This window comes from Somniosus microcephalus, chromosome 23 (assembly GCF_052327205.1).
Source record: "Somniosus microcephalus isolate GS21.2 chromosome 23, FLI_Smic_1.0, whole genome shotgun sequence".
NCBI classification, from domain to species: domain Eukaryota; kingdom Metazoa; phylum Chordata; class Chondrichthyes; order Squaliformes; family Somniosidae; genus Somniosus; species Somniosus microcephalus.
Window position 1 is genome coordinate 41,125,149 of NC_141009.1, and position 18,209 is coordinate 41,143,357.

The 18,209-nt window shown below is 42.3% G+C and overlaps 1 protein-coding gene across 7 annotated transcripts in view; it reads right to left on the reverse strand.

Annotated features, from left to right (window-relative positions):
• astn2 (astrotactin 2) overlaps positions 1-18,209 on the reverse strand; it is a 1,941,856-nt gene that overhangs the window by 895,923 nt on the left and 1,027,724 nt on the right. For all 7 annotated transcript variants that reach the window (XM_085965839.1, XM_085965837.1, XM_085965836.1 and 4 more), the window contains one exon: positions 8,955-9,105. In XM_085965839.1, coding sequence (XP_085821965.1) covers positions 8,955-9,105 — 151 coding nt within the window. The remainder of the gene's footprint in view (positions 1-8,954; positions 9,106-18,209) is intronic.

Here is an 18,209-nt window from a genome sequence, read left to right on the forward strand (position 1 = left end):
ATGGCTGCAGTGGAGAAGACGCCTGAGTCAATAGATTCATTGGCTAAGAGTATGTTGGACTTTGGGGCAACAATGGAGAGGACTCTCCAGGGCTTTGGGGCAACAATGGACAGGACTCTCCAGGTCTTCGGGGCAACAATGGACAGGTCTATCCAGGGCTTCGGGGCAACAATGGACAGGACTATCCAGGGCTTCGGCCCAACAATGGAGAGGACTGTCCACGGCTTTGAGTCGGCTATGGAAAGGACTGTTCAGGGCTTTGGACAATCCCTGGAAAGGTCTGTCCAGGGCTTGTCCGAGGCAGTGGAGCGGTCGGCACCTGCCTTGTCCAAAGCAATGGGAAGAACTGTCCAGGGCTTCTCCGAAGCACTGGCACCTGGCACACAGGTCCTCACTGTTGCCACGCAGTCACTTGCTGGGCTCCTCCACACCCAGATTGAGGCAACGCGATCTCTCACTGCAGCCACCCTCTCTGCATCAGTTAGGATCACCACGGGCCCTTCCAGTCCCATACAAGGCCAGGAATTAGTGGAGCATGCGATTGTGGCGGATGAGCCGAGCCGCTCCCCTCAGATAGCCAGTGTGTCGTCCGACCATGGTGCAGGTGTCCTCTCTCGGCAGGAGACCATTGCACATGCCAGCGCTGGGACGTCTGCATTGCAGCTGCCACCACCTGCAGGGCACACTGCTTCCAGCCATGGTCACATCAAGCATCCTGCGTCCGCACCCTCCAAGCCCAGAGGTCGGCCAGGCCGTACCTCAGGGGCTTCTGCGCTTCCACACAGTCAGCAGGCGTCCCCCAGCCTTGAGCCCGCCACTGGGGTCCAATTACGTAGGAGCAGCAGGGAGGGAAGGGGCCGGGCGCGAAAGAGAAGTCATTCTCCCTCAAGGGGCCAGTTGTAGAGGGAGGTGCTGAGACGTTTCTTTGTCCAAATTCAAGGACACCCTCACCTGTTGTTATATTTGCAGAAGGTTTGTTGAGTTTTGCGGCTTTGCCGAAGAGTTCACAGTTATTTTGTAACTTATGGTTTCTGTTGACATTACGTTGTTTTGCTGTAATGAAAGACTTTTGTGCCAATGAACAGAAGTTTCAATGTGGCATGGTGCACGTGACTACTTTCAGTGATGCTGGCATTCAGAGGCCGTCAAGCATCCAAAGTGCGCATGAGTTAAGACTCTCATCATTCCGCCACAGGGGTCTCGAAACGAGTCCTGATGAGCCTCTGACGTATGGCCCTTCCACTTTCAGCAGTCCTCCCATCTTCCTCCTCCTCCTCCGCCTGCGCTTCCTCCTCCTCCTCCTCCTCTTCCTCCTCCTCCTCCACCTGCTCTTCCTCCTCCTCCTCCTCCTCCACCTGCTCTTCCTCCTCCTCCTCCTCCGCCTCCTCCTCCTCCTCCGCCTGCTCGTCCTCCTCCTCCTCATCCTCCGCCTGCTCTTCCTCCTCCTCCTCCTCCTCATCCTCCTCCTCCGCCTGCTCTTCCTCCTCCTCCTCTTCCTCATACTCCTCCTCCTCCGCCTGCTCTGCTGGTCGTTGAGGGACAGCTGGAATTGGCTGGGTGCGTCGATTCGCCAAGTTGTGGAGCATGCAGCAGACGACGACGATGTGTCCCACTTGCTGCGCCAAGTACTGCAGGGATCCCCCCGAATGTTCCAGACATCGGAAACGCTTTTTGAGAACACCAATAGTGTGCTGTTTACTGTGCCTGGTCGCCTGATGGCCGCTGCTGATCAGCTCGTCTGCTGGGGTGGCGGCCACACGGAGTGTTGTCGTCAGCCATGGCCAGAGAGGATAGCCCTTGTCCCCAGTAAGCCAGCCTCATCTTCGAGCCAGCCCCTCAAAAAGGTTACAAACTGAGGTCAACCGCAGGATAAAGGCATCGTGGCTGCACCCTGGGAAATGCGCGGTGACTGCCATGATGATTTGGCGGTGGTCACAGACCAGCTGCATGTTGAGGGAGTGGAACCCCTTGCGGTTGCGGAAGTCCTAAGGATGATGGCATGGCGCCCTCAAAGCCACGTGTGTGCTGTCAGTCGCCCCCTGCACCATGGAGAAGTCCGCAATAGAAGCGATACCCTGCGCGCACTCCGCCTGCTTGTGCAGGGTCAGAGGGAAGGTCATGAATTGACGCCTTCGCCTATAAAGGGCATCTGTAACTTGCCGGATGCAACAGTGGACTGCAACCTGAGCGACATTCGCAATGTCCCCAATGGCTGACTGAAAGGATCCGTTGGCATAAAAATTGAGGCCATCAGTCAGTTTAGCGATCACGGACAGAGAGGTTCTGCACCGTTCACGCGGCTGCAGATCCTCAGCAAGCAGGTGGCACAGTCAGTGACAATGTCCCTCCAGAATCGGAGCCTTCCCAAACACTGCTCCTCCGACATGTCAAGGCTTGTCACCTGCTGCCTAAAGACCCTCGCAGCATCCCGTCGGATTGGCCGACCTCCATTGCCCCTCCTCCTTCTGGCCAATCCCGGCCCTCTCTCCCGCCGTCTCTCTGCCCCTTCACAGTGTTGGGCGATGAGGCCGTCGCCCTCCAAAGAAGCTCCCATTCCGATGCCAGTTGGTCAAAAGGCTTTTAGGTGTAGTGCTGCAAGTGCCTCGGACAGGTTTGAAGGTCCCAAGTACTCTAAAGCTAAATTCCCAAAACTCCGCTCCACAGTAGCTCGCCAACTCTATCCAGCAGCAATCGCAATGAGCAGGCCAAGTGGCTTAAGATTCTGCACTAGAGCTGTCCCCTTTAAATAGCGCCCCCCTACTCCGAGAAGGGCCTGCTAGCCCTCCCTCGAACTGTCACTAATAGCGCTAGGCGTTAAGGCTCCGGGCGCCTCCCAATATGCGCTCAGGTGCTCCTAAAAGGCGTTGCACACTGAAATGACGTCATGATCTGCTTGCGCTCGCGGGCGCGCGCAAACACTTAGCGCAAGCGCTAAATGTATAGTCAATATCTGAGTTGTCGCTATCTTCATAGCGACCGCCCCAACATAGGGTATCGCCCCAATTTTAGGTCTCTTTAGGCGCTCAGCGCCGGCGCTACCAACCGAATTTCTAGGCCATAATGTTTTTATGAGAATTAGATCAACACTAAAACTCAAAAAGCCAGTTTTATAGGTGAAGTCCTGGAGGTTTTGCTCAGCCCTGTAACAATGTGACTTGTGTAGATTTTTGCTGGAGTACGATGACACGCAACAATGCAAAGGAGGCAAAGCATGTGGCAAGAGGTTACAGATAGAGTCATCCTTTGTCAATGCTTTGAGGACATGGTAGAGGTCCCAGAGGAGTTACACAATCCACCAAAAAAGGAGCACAGGATGTTAAGACACATGATAGAAAATCCAAGTTGTTAAAGATAGATGCAAGGTCTGCTTTACTGAAACAGAAATGCTAGCAAGGATTTAACAATTAAGATCAAAGGAAGAGGCTTATAAGATTGCCAAAAAGAGTAGTAAGCCTGAGGATTTTAGAATTTAGCAAAGGAGAGCCAAGAAACTGATAAAGAAAGGGAAAATAGAATATGAGAGTAAACGAGCGAGAGACATAAAAACTGACTGTAAAAGCTTCTATAGGTATGTAAAAAGGAAAAGATTAGCGAAAATAAATGTGGGTGCCTCACAGGCTGAGACAGGAGAAATTATAATGGGGAATAAGGAAATGGCAGAGAAATTAAACAAATACTTTTGTGTCTGTCTTCACGGAAGAAGACGCTAAAAACTTCCTGGAAATAGTGGAGAACCAAGGTTCTAGCAAGAATGAGGAACTGAAAGAAATTAGTATTAGTAAAAAAATAGTACTGGAGAAATTAATGCGACTGAAAGACAATAAATCTCCTGGATCTGATGGCCTGCATCCTAGGGATTTGAAAGAGGTAGCTATAGAGATAGTGGATGCATTGGTTGTCATTTTCCAAAATTCCATAGATTCTAAAATGGTTGCCGCGGATTGGAAGGTGGCAAATGTAACCCCACTAGTTAAGAAAGGAGGCAGAGAGAAAACGGGGAATTACAGACCAGATAGCCTGAAATCAGCAGTAGGGAAAATGCAAGGATCTATTATTGAGGACGTGGTAACAGGGCACTTAGAAAATAATAATAGGATTGGTCAGAGTCAACAAAAGGGAAATCGTATTTGACGAATCTGTTAAGAGTTTTTTGAGGTTGTAACTAGCAGAATAGATAAGGGGGAACAAGTGGATGTGGTGTATTTGGATTTTCAGAAGGCATTTGATAGGGTGCCACACAAGAGGTTATTAAACAAAATTAGGGCTCATGGATTGAAGATTGGTTAACGGACAGAAAACAGGGAGTAGGATTAAACGGGTCATTTTTGGGTTGGCAGGCTGAAACTAGTGGGGTACCACAAGGATATATGCTTGGGCCTCAGCTATTGAGAATCTATATCAATGATTTGTTCACAGTCTCAGAATAAGGGGTCGGCCATTTAGGATTGAGATGAGGAGAAATTTTTTCACTCAGAGGGTGGTGAATCTTTGGAATTCTCTACCCCAGAGGGCTGTGGAGGCTCAGTCGTTGAGTATATTCAAGACAGAGATCGATAGATTTTTGGATATTAAGGGAATCAAGGGATATGGGGATAGTGCAGGAAAGTGGAGATGAGGTAGAAGATCGGCCATGATCTTATTGAATGGTGGAGCAGGCTCGAAGGGCCAAGTGACCTATTCCTGCTCCTATTTCTTATGTTCTTATGTAGTAGAATTGAACAGCATTATGCAAATTCCATTAAAAATACCATGTTGACAAACTGAATGTACTGCTGAGAAAAAGGGAAAAGAACAAAGTAAAGAGACAGACTCCACTGGGAGGTGCTGGTACTTTGAAGGCAAAGTAACAAATTATGTAAAATTATAATGTGCAACACTTTGTCGCTGGAGAGCTCCACTTTGCCAAACCCTTAGTGCGGTGTGATTAGCAGTGGAGATCAGCTAACTTTAAAGGGCTGAAAGAAGACTGATCACCAGGCAGAAGACCAGTTCAAAAGAGAAGGAACCAGGTAAAATTTTAAAGGAAGCACCTGAGTGAAATAAACTGAGAAAGGGACATCAGGGAAGCTGGAAAAGGGAACAACCGAGTGAAGCAAAAAAAAATGAAAGAGGAGTACCGTAGAGAAGTAAGATTGGTTTTTATTCATGCAAGGGATGTGGCATCACTTGCAAGGCCAACATTTATTGCCCAGCCCTAATTGCCCTTGAGAAGGTGGTAGTGAATACAACGAAGTGGCGTGCTAGTCCATTTCAGAGGGCTGTTAAGAGTCAACTGTGGGTTTGGACTCACATATAGGCCAGACCAGGTAAGGACGGCAGATTTCCTTCCCTCAAGGGCATTTGTGAACCAGATGGGTTTTCACGACAATCCGGTGGTTTCATGGTCACCATTACTGATACTAGATTTTAATTCCAGATTTATTTAATTGAATTTAAATTCACCAGCTGCCGTGTCTCCGTATTATTAGTCCAGGTCTCCGGATTACTAGTCCAGTAACATCACCACTGTGCTACTGTACCCAATAAAGATTGAAAGGGGGATATGGGAGAGAAGTAAACTCACAAGGGAGCACCTGAGAGAGGTGAACCAAGAAAGCATCTTAGAGAAGTTAAAATTACAAATAGAGCTCCCCAGAGAAGTCAAATGAAATGAAAAAGCAACTGAGAGAAGTGTAACTTCATTATACAGGAAACTCTTTATTATCCGGCACCAACAGGCCCGGCGTGGTGCTGGTTTATCAAAAAGTCCGGATTACAGAGAGGTATAGTTTGAAAGGTACGAGAGCTCCGTACACAGCAACAAATCCAGGCTTCCCTGTTGCTTAGTAACATGTGCAGGAACTCCGGCCACAGACCAAGCGTCCCTGTTGCTTAGCAACAAGTGCACGAACCCCAGTTACACAGCCACAGATCCAGGAACTGCCACTAATATGAAGTAAAACTTACCTGAACCTACTCCTGAATTTTGCCGGTTAACAGAGATTTCCGGTTATTTAGGTGCCGGTTAAAAGAGAGTTTCTTTAAGCACTTTAGAACATTTTACTATTTTAAAGGTGCTATATAAATGAAAGTTGTTGTTATAACTAGGATGGATGTGTTTTCTGATCAGGTCATTTAAGGGATTCCTTGCCTATAACTGTAATCTCATTGAGAATTCAAAAGAATACGAATGCCCTATAGAAACTGGAAGCAGTGTGTATGACATTTAAGCAAACCCAGAATTTGAAAGGTCGGATCCAACAGAAGGGCTGAACAGCTATTGAAGCTTGCTTTCTAAATTTGTGACAAATCTAAGGAGGGTTCCTTGAAAGGAACTCAGCTGTTGATCACATTGCTCCAATAGCACAGATTCAAATAAGCATCAGGTCCCTGTTGTGCTCAGAAAATCTGAACCGTCTTAACTTATTCAAGGAAAGCACAGAGACACACGTATATGTCAATGTTCCAGTCATCAAAGTACCTCTGCGTCCCTTCCAGTAATTACACCCAAAGTTGCACAGGGATCACTTTAATTGGTATAGACGCAGTTGGCTTTAAGTGAATGTGAATGCTTAATTGAGACTATTATGTTACGGGGCTGCTGGTTCTCAGTCCAATCATAGATCTCATTTGTTTGATATTGAATTAATTAAAAGTTGATATACAAGGCCTCACACCCATCACATTATGTGATGCACACATCGATCAAATTCAAAGGAATTCATCATAAAAACACCAACACCAATTTGGGAAGAGTTGCCACTGTACCTGACTCCTGTACAGATATGTAACTATACCTGAAAACCAGATTCATAAAGTAACTTTGACTTAATTATTAGTGACATATGCTCAGTTCATCATATTTCCTTGCATGAATCCAATCTCCCCGCAGAATAATACCCTTAACGCTGAATCTAGCTTGACAGTACTCGACTGACATTTAAATAACAACATGAGGAACATTTATCTTACCTCCAAAAGAACCAACTCGCAAAGGTAATTCCAACGCAATAAATCTTATCTCTGATGTGATATACACTGACATTCAGTAATGTAATTCTGAGCAGTATGATTTTTTCTTAATTAATAAGACCTCAGCACCAAGCTAGACCTGTCCATCTTTCCTCATAACAATGCAAATTATATCAGTTAACTCTCACCCACATCAATAAAGTGACTCACATGAACCAGAAAAATTGAACTTTCTAAACTTGGTAACAGTCAACCATCCACTAATATTTTTATTATAGACATCTGCTTTTTTTTTACTTGAATACACTGTTGTTAGTGCAAAAATCAAAGCTAACACAACGGGGAATGATCTGCTCACTGTGAATTTGGAATATCAAAAACACAGCAAGATGATTTTCTGTGGTTGATATTTCTAGTCAAACTGTACATTGATGTAACAGAGGAAGCCTTTGCTTAAGGTATCGCTCATCTGCCCTATGTTATGATACACTAAGCACAATGAAATGCCAGATTCTATTGATATGCATTGGCAGCAGTTGGGGCAACAATTCAAGTCAAAGTCAGCCATGGCTCAGTGGGTAGCACTCTTGCCTCCGAATAGGAAGGTTATGCGTTCAAGTCCCGCTCCAGAGACTTGAGCACAAAGTCCAGGCTGACACTCCAGTGTAGTACTGAGGGAGTGCTGCACTCTCAGAGGTGCCATCTTTCAGGTGCGACGTTGAACCAAGGCCTCATCTGCCCTCTCAGGTGAACACAATTTCGAAGAAGAGAGGGGGAGTTCTCTGGCCATTATTTATCCCTCAACCAACACCTAAAAACAGATGATCTGATCTGTTTGTAGGACCTTGCTGTATGTAAATTGGCTGCCACCTTCATTAGTGACTACACTTTAAAGATACTTCATTTGTAAAGCGCTTTGGGACGTCCTGAGTTCATGAAAGGCGCTATATAAATGCAAGTCTTTCTTTCTGAGTTAGGGAAAAGGAAAATCAGCCAAGTTTCAGTAATCGCTGCTGGAAACTGTGTAAGACTAGGCTGTGAGCCCTCCATGTTTAAATAGCTTGTCAATACTCACTTTTTATGCTTACAATTGTATTTATTTGTTCACAGGAAGTGGGTGACAAGGGTGTATTTATTGCCCACCCCTAGCTGTCCTAGGGGCATGAGGAGTCAACCACATAGTGTGGACCAGGGTCACATTTAGGCCAGGCCAGGTAGGAGTGACAGTTTCACTTCCCTCAAGTCAATCAGATATCAGCAATCCAGCAGTTTTCATTGTTGCCCACAAATTAACAGATTCTTTTGAATTCTTGCCATGGTGGGATTTGAACTCATGACCCTAGACCCCACAATTATAACCACCAGGCCACTGAATCCATAGCAGATGGCTGGCAGCACCACAGAACTGTAACCCAGCAAATGTCAACACCTTTGGGGAAGGGAACAACAGCTGTGTGTGAAAAGCTGAGCAAATGACTGCTTCCATTCACTTAACTGGGCAGACGACCAAACAAACCGTGAGAGACAACGCTGCTCGTCTGCAATCAGTGGATGAATCAACACAATTACTGTGATTTTCCAGAGCTTCCCAGTGAGGCAATGTGAAACCAATAACGCCTGGCTGAATATAGGAGATGGAATAAGTGGCGTGATTTTGTAAGTTATCAACCAGATTGATTTGTTGGGAAGGGCCACTCAACACTAATCTGACAAGTCACTTGTGGTCACTTGGGACCATCGGTCAGTCCGGCAAGTCAGCAGGTTTGGAGATTGGCTGCATCCCGTGGTTGATAAAAAATACAACTTTGCTGAAGCATTCTCAATTTAACTTACACTTGAAGCACATCAGCTTTTGCACTATTACCAAGAGTTAAGCTTAAGGCTACCCTTGATGCTTTTGTAATCTTTTTGGGTGATCTATAAATGAACCATTCGCTTCAGTGGCACTACTTTCTGCATTATGCATTTTATGATGTTATTGATGATGAGGTTTCACAACATACCACACAGCCCGTGGAGTCAACCTTCCGATCAGTCACGCAACGGTAATTTCTCGTGCAACCTCCATTATCCCGGGAGCAGTCACGCACAGGGCCAAATGAGGACAAGAGGTCATCAGGGGTTTCAAAATACGTAGATCGCATAGCTTCCTCCCTTTAAAGACAATACCAGAAATGAACATGTTAGAGCAATGTCGCAGAGTTAAATTGACCTCAACAGCAACTAACCCAAGAGTAAAAAGTCTTGACAACACACACTGCAAACCTCATTCATCTATTTCATCAGTCCAGACAACATGTTTAATCCTTCAGAGACTGCCAGTCTAAATTAGACCATTTAGAAGCATAACTACCCATGTGCAAATTTTAATTCTGCTATCTCCTCGGGGTATGAGATTGTTTGAAATTGACTGCACTCGGTATCTTCAAGGTGCTGCGTCCCTTTTTGTTGATGTACATCAACTGAATTTTAAAGCCATTAGAAAGAAAATCAAAACTCAGTAAAATATCAGCAACGCCATATGATCAAATTAATTTTGAATGAACGTTGTCAGAAAGACATTTTAAACTCACTGCACCTCTGTGTTTACTGGCAGCGGCTGTAAGACATTTTTCATTGGATCGTGAAGGCTCATTTCAAAATGGCCGAACATTTACTGTTCAGGAGGATTTGTTTCCTGTCAATGTCCTAAACGGTTTTGGGAAATTAAACTAACATGACATCAACTGCAAGTACTGCTGAATTCAATTAATAGTCATGGTCTGGGGTAGGATCATGATGAACAGTATATCCAAATAAATACAGGTATACAGAAAAAATAAATGAATAGTTCCTTTTTAAGATGTCATAATCATTCAGAAATGAATTGCTTAATTTACGCAATCTGGGTTCTCATGACAATGCTTCCCTGTTAAGATACTTGTAGCTAATGTATGTCACCAAGGTATCATAGTCCCTGCAGAAAGCCTATCTTTCCCACAACAGATGAATTGCTTAAGTGAGAATGATGTCCTTTTGGGGAGAACAGGAATATTTTACTATGCCTTCAATAGCATTATTTACCCATAGTTCCTAACAAGTCAAAATCATATGGCTAAAGTGTTGACTTGGGCACTTGCCAGCCCAGAAGGCCAAATGAGCACTATGGCCGTAGGAATAAAAATATATAAAGATGTAAAGAATCAAATGTCTTCAGCATGGAGATTTTGTTTTCAATCAGGCACCACATGTCAAGTTAAAAGACCAGAATGTTTCACCATGGAACACTGGGATGTGAGCCCACAGCCAGAGTTCATGATCTCAGGTATTCCAGTGTGGGGGGATACCAAGATAACGCAGATTGAGTGGAGCAAAAAACAGAGTGTTTCATCCTTGGCCTCACACCTCCTGGCAGTCACTTTCAGAGAAACACTGTTGGATGCTTATGGTGCACAATACAATTGAGAAGTAATGGGCAAAGGAAAAATAAAATAGTGGCATCTCAAAAATGCGGTCTATATTGTCAGATAACAAAGTTAAGTATATTATTGGGACGCTTGACACCCAAAACTGAATTACCACTTTTAAATCACTGCTAAATATATGTTATTCTATCTGGCAGTACAACAAAAGGATATTTTATCTGTTTAGAGTTATACAGCAGGGACTGACCACAAACACTGCAGTGAAAGTGAGAGAGCCATAATGGCGACAGCATCATATGAGTTGATGATAACCAATGTTACTCTGGCAGACTACAGGGTGAATATATTATACTGTTGCTTAACCAACGGTTACTGCACAAAACAATCCTTAACGTGAATTACACACATCCTCTCCATTGATAACTTTTAGATCTCACTTCATGCGGTCACTAATTGTGAACATTCTTCATAGATTGGTTAAAAACATGGCATCATCTTGCAAAAGTTGATGGGAAAATAAACTGAAGAATGAATGCAGTAACCCAGTAACACTGTAAGATGCTGGAGCTCATGGGGAAAGTAGGCTGCTCATTTCACTTGGCTCAATACTGTACTACTGTACTTGTTCAGATTTGATAAGGGTCAAGACTGAAGGCCTGACTTCATTCATATAATTAAACAAAGTTCTGACAGCAACTGCAAGCAGGTCCAAGTGGCAGTCGTAGCAGCTTGATTAAATGACAGTGTAATAGTCCTTTTGAAATTACCTTTTTAAATATTACTGCACATCTTTGCCATTTATAACATCAGGTTAATTAACTCTGGCAAAAGAAATGTACCATAATTCAAACTTGCACAACACTACAAAAATCCTCAAAGAAGCCACTGCATAGTCATTAAATCAACTTGTTACAAATGATACGTCTGAGGATGCAAATTGCAGTACCTGATTGGAATCTGAATGAATCAGTACTTCGCTTTTGGCCATTTAAATCTTTCCTTTTAGCTTCATGTATACTCCCTTCTAATTGCAATGCACTTTCTCTGGCTTAACTGAAACCAGTGGCCATGTTGTTATTTCTAGACATATCTAAATCTGTTATTTATTTTTCACACTGATCTCCAGTGACTTTGCTGATTGAGGTCCATAGTATGTTATGATGTTTAGCTGTTAGACTGGTCTGCTCATCAACAGCTACTTCAGTGTGGGGAAGCAGTCTAAGCAGGTTCTGAGTTAAATAGCTGCTGCTGAGAATTTCTCTAGATTGGCTACTTGTTGCTCTCTGTTTGGGAAAAGGCAAGGTTATCAAGATCAGAAAAAAACACCAAACATGACTGGCATACTTTCTAGTTATTGCTTCCTCCCTCCCTCCAAGGCTGGAATGTATATATACACTTGAAAGTGAAGCAGTTGCAGGGCTATGGGGAAAAAGCAGGTTACGAATTGTTAGCTCTTTCAGAGAGCCGGCACAGTCTCGATGGCCTGAATGGCCTCCTTCGATGCTGTATTATTCTATGATTCCATCTGCTGTGGTATTGCGTGTAGTGATTCAAGAGATATACTGCATTATAATAGGGTGATATACCCTGTCATGAACAAAGTATTATAAATGCCACTGATCCATGGTACTGAAAGTGAAATCTTACTCATTACATGGTATTGTGGAATTTTTAATAGTATTTTGTGGAGTAAATTTTTTGACTCTGCATTATTGGGGCAGTAATTCCTCCCCAAACGCGTGAGTACGGAAGGGGTACTCACGCGTCTGGCCGGAGGAAATGCCGGTTTTCAGCATGCACAGCGCATGTGCTGAAAACTGGCATTTCCTCTCCTCCAACCCAAGAGTTGCGCTGTAGGGGGCAGCGCGTGCGTCTTGGATTTCCTCTGTTTTGGGGGATTTGCGCATGTCTAAAGGCCTCCGGTCTTTACGCTTGTAAAAAGCACACGTAAGTATTTATTTTTACAGGTAAGTGGTGTTTTAGTGTAATTTAGAATTTTTTTTCCACAGGTTTATTATTTTAAAGAATCTACAATAAGGTAAGTTTAGTTTTAGACCCTTTTTATTAAAAATTTATTTTTTTCAAAAAAAAAAATTATTGCTTAAATTATTTTTTTAAACTTATTTATACTTAATTTAATGATTGGGATGTTTTTTTAAATTTTTATTTAAAGTTTAAATAGTGTTTTGGGCCCCCGTAGTTTTCATGAGTTTGACAGTTCTTACTCTCAAACTCATGAATGAACCTTCCCCTCCCCTGATTGGTTGTACAGTGCTCACCTGATCCCAGCCGGCACATCGCACTAACTACGCCGCTGGATCAGGTAAGCACTGCGCGCTGACATCTGAACCGGGCCTGTGACAGGAAATGCAAGCAGGCCGGGGCTTCAGATGTCAGCGCGCAGGGTGAGTGCAGATCGGGGGCTTGCACGCGCGGCAAGCCCCCGACACCAAGTTCTGGGCCATTATGTGATGTGTATATAAATCAGTGGAATAAACAAAGGTTCTTTAAGGATTACAAGTGTCATTATAGAGAATTGTGTGTGAAAAAAAATAATTAAGGGTAGGGAAGTTGTCACGTACAAAGTTAATTAAATAAACGAACAAGCTTAATGAATTGCAAATGACAGTAAGTGAAAATTGGGTGAAACTAATTAAATAAACTGGGGCATGATAATAGAATGGTTTGCATAAATAAACAGGCTCCATGATTGAAGGAGGTGTCTTACAGAATGGGGAGAAACTGTAACACATAAATAAAAGGAAAATAAATTTCGCAATGGTGCAGGGTTCTCAGCAATGGTGCGGGTAAAGTCAGATTCTCCACCTGGCTTCTTGCCAATGGTATGTGTAAAGTGTGCAGGTTAATCAAGCTTCTCCGGGAGCAGGCAAAGGTAGATAAAGAAAAAAGAACACGTTGCAGCCATTTATATTAAAAGAGTCAAAGATTGTGTGCTAGGAAATATTAAAATGCATAAATAATGCTGACTTGTCAGCAATAAAAAGATGAATTAAACAAAAGTAGGCTCGTCGTAGGCTGGGAGCAAATAAATAATAGAGTTTTCACAGAATAATTGACAGCACTGTGTAAATCACCAGTAAAAAAAAAAACCAGAAAATATGATCTAATTAAAAATTATATTTCTATTATTCAGTCACTTTCAATCAGTGGCCTGGATGTTATCTCTCGACAAGACAAACAAGCCCACACACACACACACAGACTGACTACTCACAGCAAGTTAGAGTATGCACTGCTTTATAAGAGCAAGAAGTTATCTGAGCCAGATTTTGCTCTCAGTAGCGAACAAGCGGTGCCTGCCGTTCATTACACTTGTACTTGCCCACAGACTTTCTATGGGATTTTTGCACTGGAACTTACTGTAAGTCAAGAGAGAGCCAAAACAGTGCGGTGCCCTCCCACAGGGGATCTGGGACCTGTGTGAGCAAGTCAAGCAACTGTGTAGTCTTCTTAACCAATTGGATTAAAGAATTGTTAATGAGTAGTGCAGAGTCTGAACCAGGAAGTGTCAGTTAGATATTGAATTCAACGTCAAATCAGGTACAGAAAGCAAAATAAAAAGAGGGAAAGAAAGATGGGATTGAGTGATAAAAGAGACAGAAAGAAAAATAAAAAATAAATTATTGAATCTTTAAAAAAAATGTAAATCTCCAACAATAATTTAAATCTGAAGGAATGAGACTCCACACTTGTAAAAGTTAATTTTCATTGCCAAAGAGGTTGTTTGGCAGTAATTAAGATTATCACGCAGTTATGATTACTACAGCAAAATATGGCTCATTATGCAAAACAGAGTGCAGCTGTGAGTTGTATTAAGGCCGGAAGATGTCCTAGATTCTTGAAATGAAAGTGTGTTCTTTTAGTATCCTGGCTTTGTTTGATTGACAGGTCAGTGAACAAGTTGCAGACAGTATGAAAATGATACGTCCTTGGAGAGAGGAAACTGAAACACGTTTTAAGATTGCTTTGTATCTGTAAGAAAGAGTGTTGAGCGCAGGAGGTAGAAGTGTAAATTAAAGTACAAGAACCATTGTTTAAAAAGTTAAAACTTTCCCACATTGATTGGAGCTGTTCAACTGCTTCTAGTTTGTCTTAACTTGTCTATGGTCTGCTGCAACTCTTCAAAAAGTGGAAATCAGGGCTGGGAATCAGTCACGTTGGAATAATGATCCTATTAGGTGTGGTAAAATCATATTGCTGTATAAATTTGCCGAGTTGGAATATTTGCGCTGATTGTATTAAATTTGACAATGATTAGGAGTGACGGAAGTGTGTCTGAAATGCGACAAAGAGATTTTACAAGGCTTTTAATATATCAATATGATTTTTTTCCTTCTTTTCATAATTCTTCCTTTAATATAGACCTTCAGGCTCTGGCCCTTTCTATAGTTGTTTTTTGTCCATTTCTCACATCCATTTGCCACATTACACTTTGTTTTCCCCCTACGTTCTAGTATGTGCAATCCATGATGTCGGACTTGGTCTAGGCACGTAGAGAAAGAATGAAGCCAAAGGATTTAAGCAGGCTCTACTGATAACACGTGGTAATGTGGGAAAACACCTGCGGCCTTACTAAATTACAAGTGGCTGTTTTTTTTTTTAAGTTGCACTGTTAGTTAAGTATTCCCTACTTGAAAACCCAGAAAAGTGAACAAGTGTCACCATCAAGCACCATTGTACTTTGCCAGATAACGCTTGTCAATGTTAAGATACCCGATAAGTCACTTAATTCAATATCAGGGAGTCCTTTACATAACTGTAAAGGAATTTACTGTATTAGAGATACTTTAACAGAATAAAGGTTTGAGTGGTACAACATAAGATGTACCAAGTCACATTACAATTTTTGCGACGCTCATGGATTTCCCAGGACTCGAATGATCTCATGGAAGACTCTGTGCATCCCAAAGATATTTTAGTACCATTACCACAACAATATCACCTTCTGGTTCTACACCTTGGCTTCTGATCAGTCCCTGGGAGAGTTCTGTGTCCTGAAACTGTTTATGATGGAGTTCTGGTTTCAGTAGATGATTGCGCTTACATAATCATAATATACAGAACCATGGAACCCTATAGCACAAAAAAAGGCTATTTGGCCCATTGTGTGTGCCAGCTCTTTACTAGAGCATTCCAAAGCTAATCATACTCCCCAGCTCTCTCCCTGTGGCCCCATGATTTTCCTTTGCTTCATCATGTGACATGATCCTCCCTGCACACCTTTCAATGTTCCAATGATTATTGTAATCCATTTAAAAACTCGCTAGGGCAACCATATCAGCAGATTCACAGTCTATTTGAAAGCCCATCATCCTCATGGGGAAAAAGTAGTGGTGACAAATTTTCTATTATTATTTGGGGAGGAGAACCACAAGCGTCAGAATTTTTATCATAATCACATTACTTGCAAGTGACACATGATGTGTTATAATGCAATTTATATCACTGCATCTTTTCTGAGCGAAAGAGTGAAAAAATAACTGCCAAACACTTTTTCATAAAACAATGCACCTTTAACACAGAATCTAGGGACTGTTGGCATGCAAATAAATGTTTATAAAATTCTACGTATCATGATTAAAAAGAATTATGTTCAGCCCTAAGAATGATTTGGTGTTCAGAGTATTGCATGTACAAGCCTTTGAACTGTCCAATATAGCAGAGCAGAAATGGCAAAAAACCTTCAATAAAAAAAATAAACAAGAAAGAAGAAACAGGTCCAATCCACATATATCCTCTGAATTGGAAATTCTAGTGGAACTGATCATAAGTAAAAACACTGGACTCCATCTCAAAAAGCTTGAGAAGAAATACATTCTCTCTCAAATTTTACATAGTAATGTTCACAACCTTCTTCAATTACTAATGAAACACCTGAAGTGTTGCTTGTTTGCCTTTGAAACCAATGCATCAAATTACCAGTTCCTTTAATAACACCATCAATCCTTTCACCATTTATGGGGAGTAATTTTAACTTTGGGCGATAGTGTAAAGTGGGCTATATCAGATTGACTGCCCGTTATACATCTCTCCCGAGTTTCATTTCCATTGTTGGCACTTACAATTCACAATGAAACTGGGCATAGATTAGGAAAGTAACTGTACAATTCCAATAATAATTGGAATGTAACAGTAAAACATGTTTGCCATTTTCAAAGTGTAAGGGAACGTGAGAAATAACCTCCCCCTATGTGCCCAAAACATACATAAAGCTCTACAGAAATATAAAACTCGACAGAATACCCAACATCCAATGGGGATTTACATAGATCAACTGAATGACAGCCTCGGAACTTTCAGCAACGCCAGCAGGTTGAACCAAGTTTTGATAACTTGAGAGCCTTAGTCAAAGAAATCCCGACAAATGGTTGGAGAAAAGCCTCCACCCTAGGAACTACATAGAAACATAGACCTTTCTAGACGAAAAAGGTTCATCTAGTTCACCTTCTACCATCCTGGTAGTCACCTGATACAATGATGATTAATCATAGCAATCAATCTCTATTAATTCGTTTCTAACAGACCCAGAAATGACACGAGGATAATCCCAGTGGTGGAGAGCTTTGGGAACCATCGGTCCAAAATCACCTTTTTCCTCCCAAGCGTGCATGCTACACCTAATCATGCCATACCACATTGGCACACTGAAGAAATTAATCTAGGAAAGTCTTTAAAACCTTTTGGAACTCTTCACCTGAGGGACCATGTGTTAAATTCTATGATTTTGCACTTACGGTGTGAAGTATGGCATGATGTGAGCACAAATGGGAAGTTAAGGTGTGGAAATCAGCGTGGTTGATTCATGATCCAAATTATCTTCCATTCATTAAAATCAATTGACAGGTAGGCCAATTGTGCAGTCTCTGAATCACGCACCTGAACTTCCATGCCTAAATTTCCAATATTGCGAAAGCACTGAATCATAACATTTTACTCACATACATTGCTCAATGTGTAAATTTGGAAGGAAAGTTATTTTAATTAACAGGGGAAGGTTACAATTGCAACTTAGCATGCCTCTTTAACTTTACACACATGGCAAAATATATCTGATCACCATCCAAATCTGAACGGAGGGCATTTCTAGATTCCCATTCTTGGTTCCTCTTTTCCAATTGACAAAAGCTCTAAGAAAGCTCTTTACTGATCTCCATGCACCAAGTGTGAGATCTCAGAAATGCATCGCAGCTGGCTTGGAACTGTCAGCTTGACAGTGAAATGCTTGTGGGGGGCTGTGACATACAAATGGACTCCCTACATATTTCAATGAAGATCATTTCAAGAGTCTCACCATTAATCTGCCCTTTAAAAATCCAACAGTTACATAGGATAATGTTTAACGTCCGCATTGGTTTTAGTGAGCCTGACACTGTGAGGGAGTTGAATTATCCTCTGCAGATGCAGTAACTCGTGGGTGTTTCAATCGTCGTCATTTCAGCACCGTGTGGTAATTATGCTCTCTCCCGCAGTTGGATTCAAAATCTTCTCCCAAACATTTTGCCCGAGGATGTCAGCAGTACTCTCAGTTTAAACAAGAATTAACAGACAGGAGAAAAGAAAAACCTGTAATGTTTTGACTTTGAAAAGATGCTCTGATATCCAGATTTTATCTAAAATTAGTAAGTCCCCTTTTACAAAGTATTGAAAGAAAGACTTGGATTTATATAGCCTTTCATGACCTCAGGACATCCCAAAACGGTTTACAATTCAAAAGTACTTGATTGTAGTCAGTAGTGGCAGCCATTTTGTGCACAGAAAGCTCTCACAAACAGCAATGTGATAATGACCAGATAATGTTTTAATGATATCGGTTGAGGGATAAATGTTGGCCAG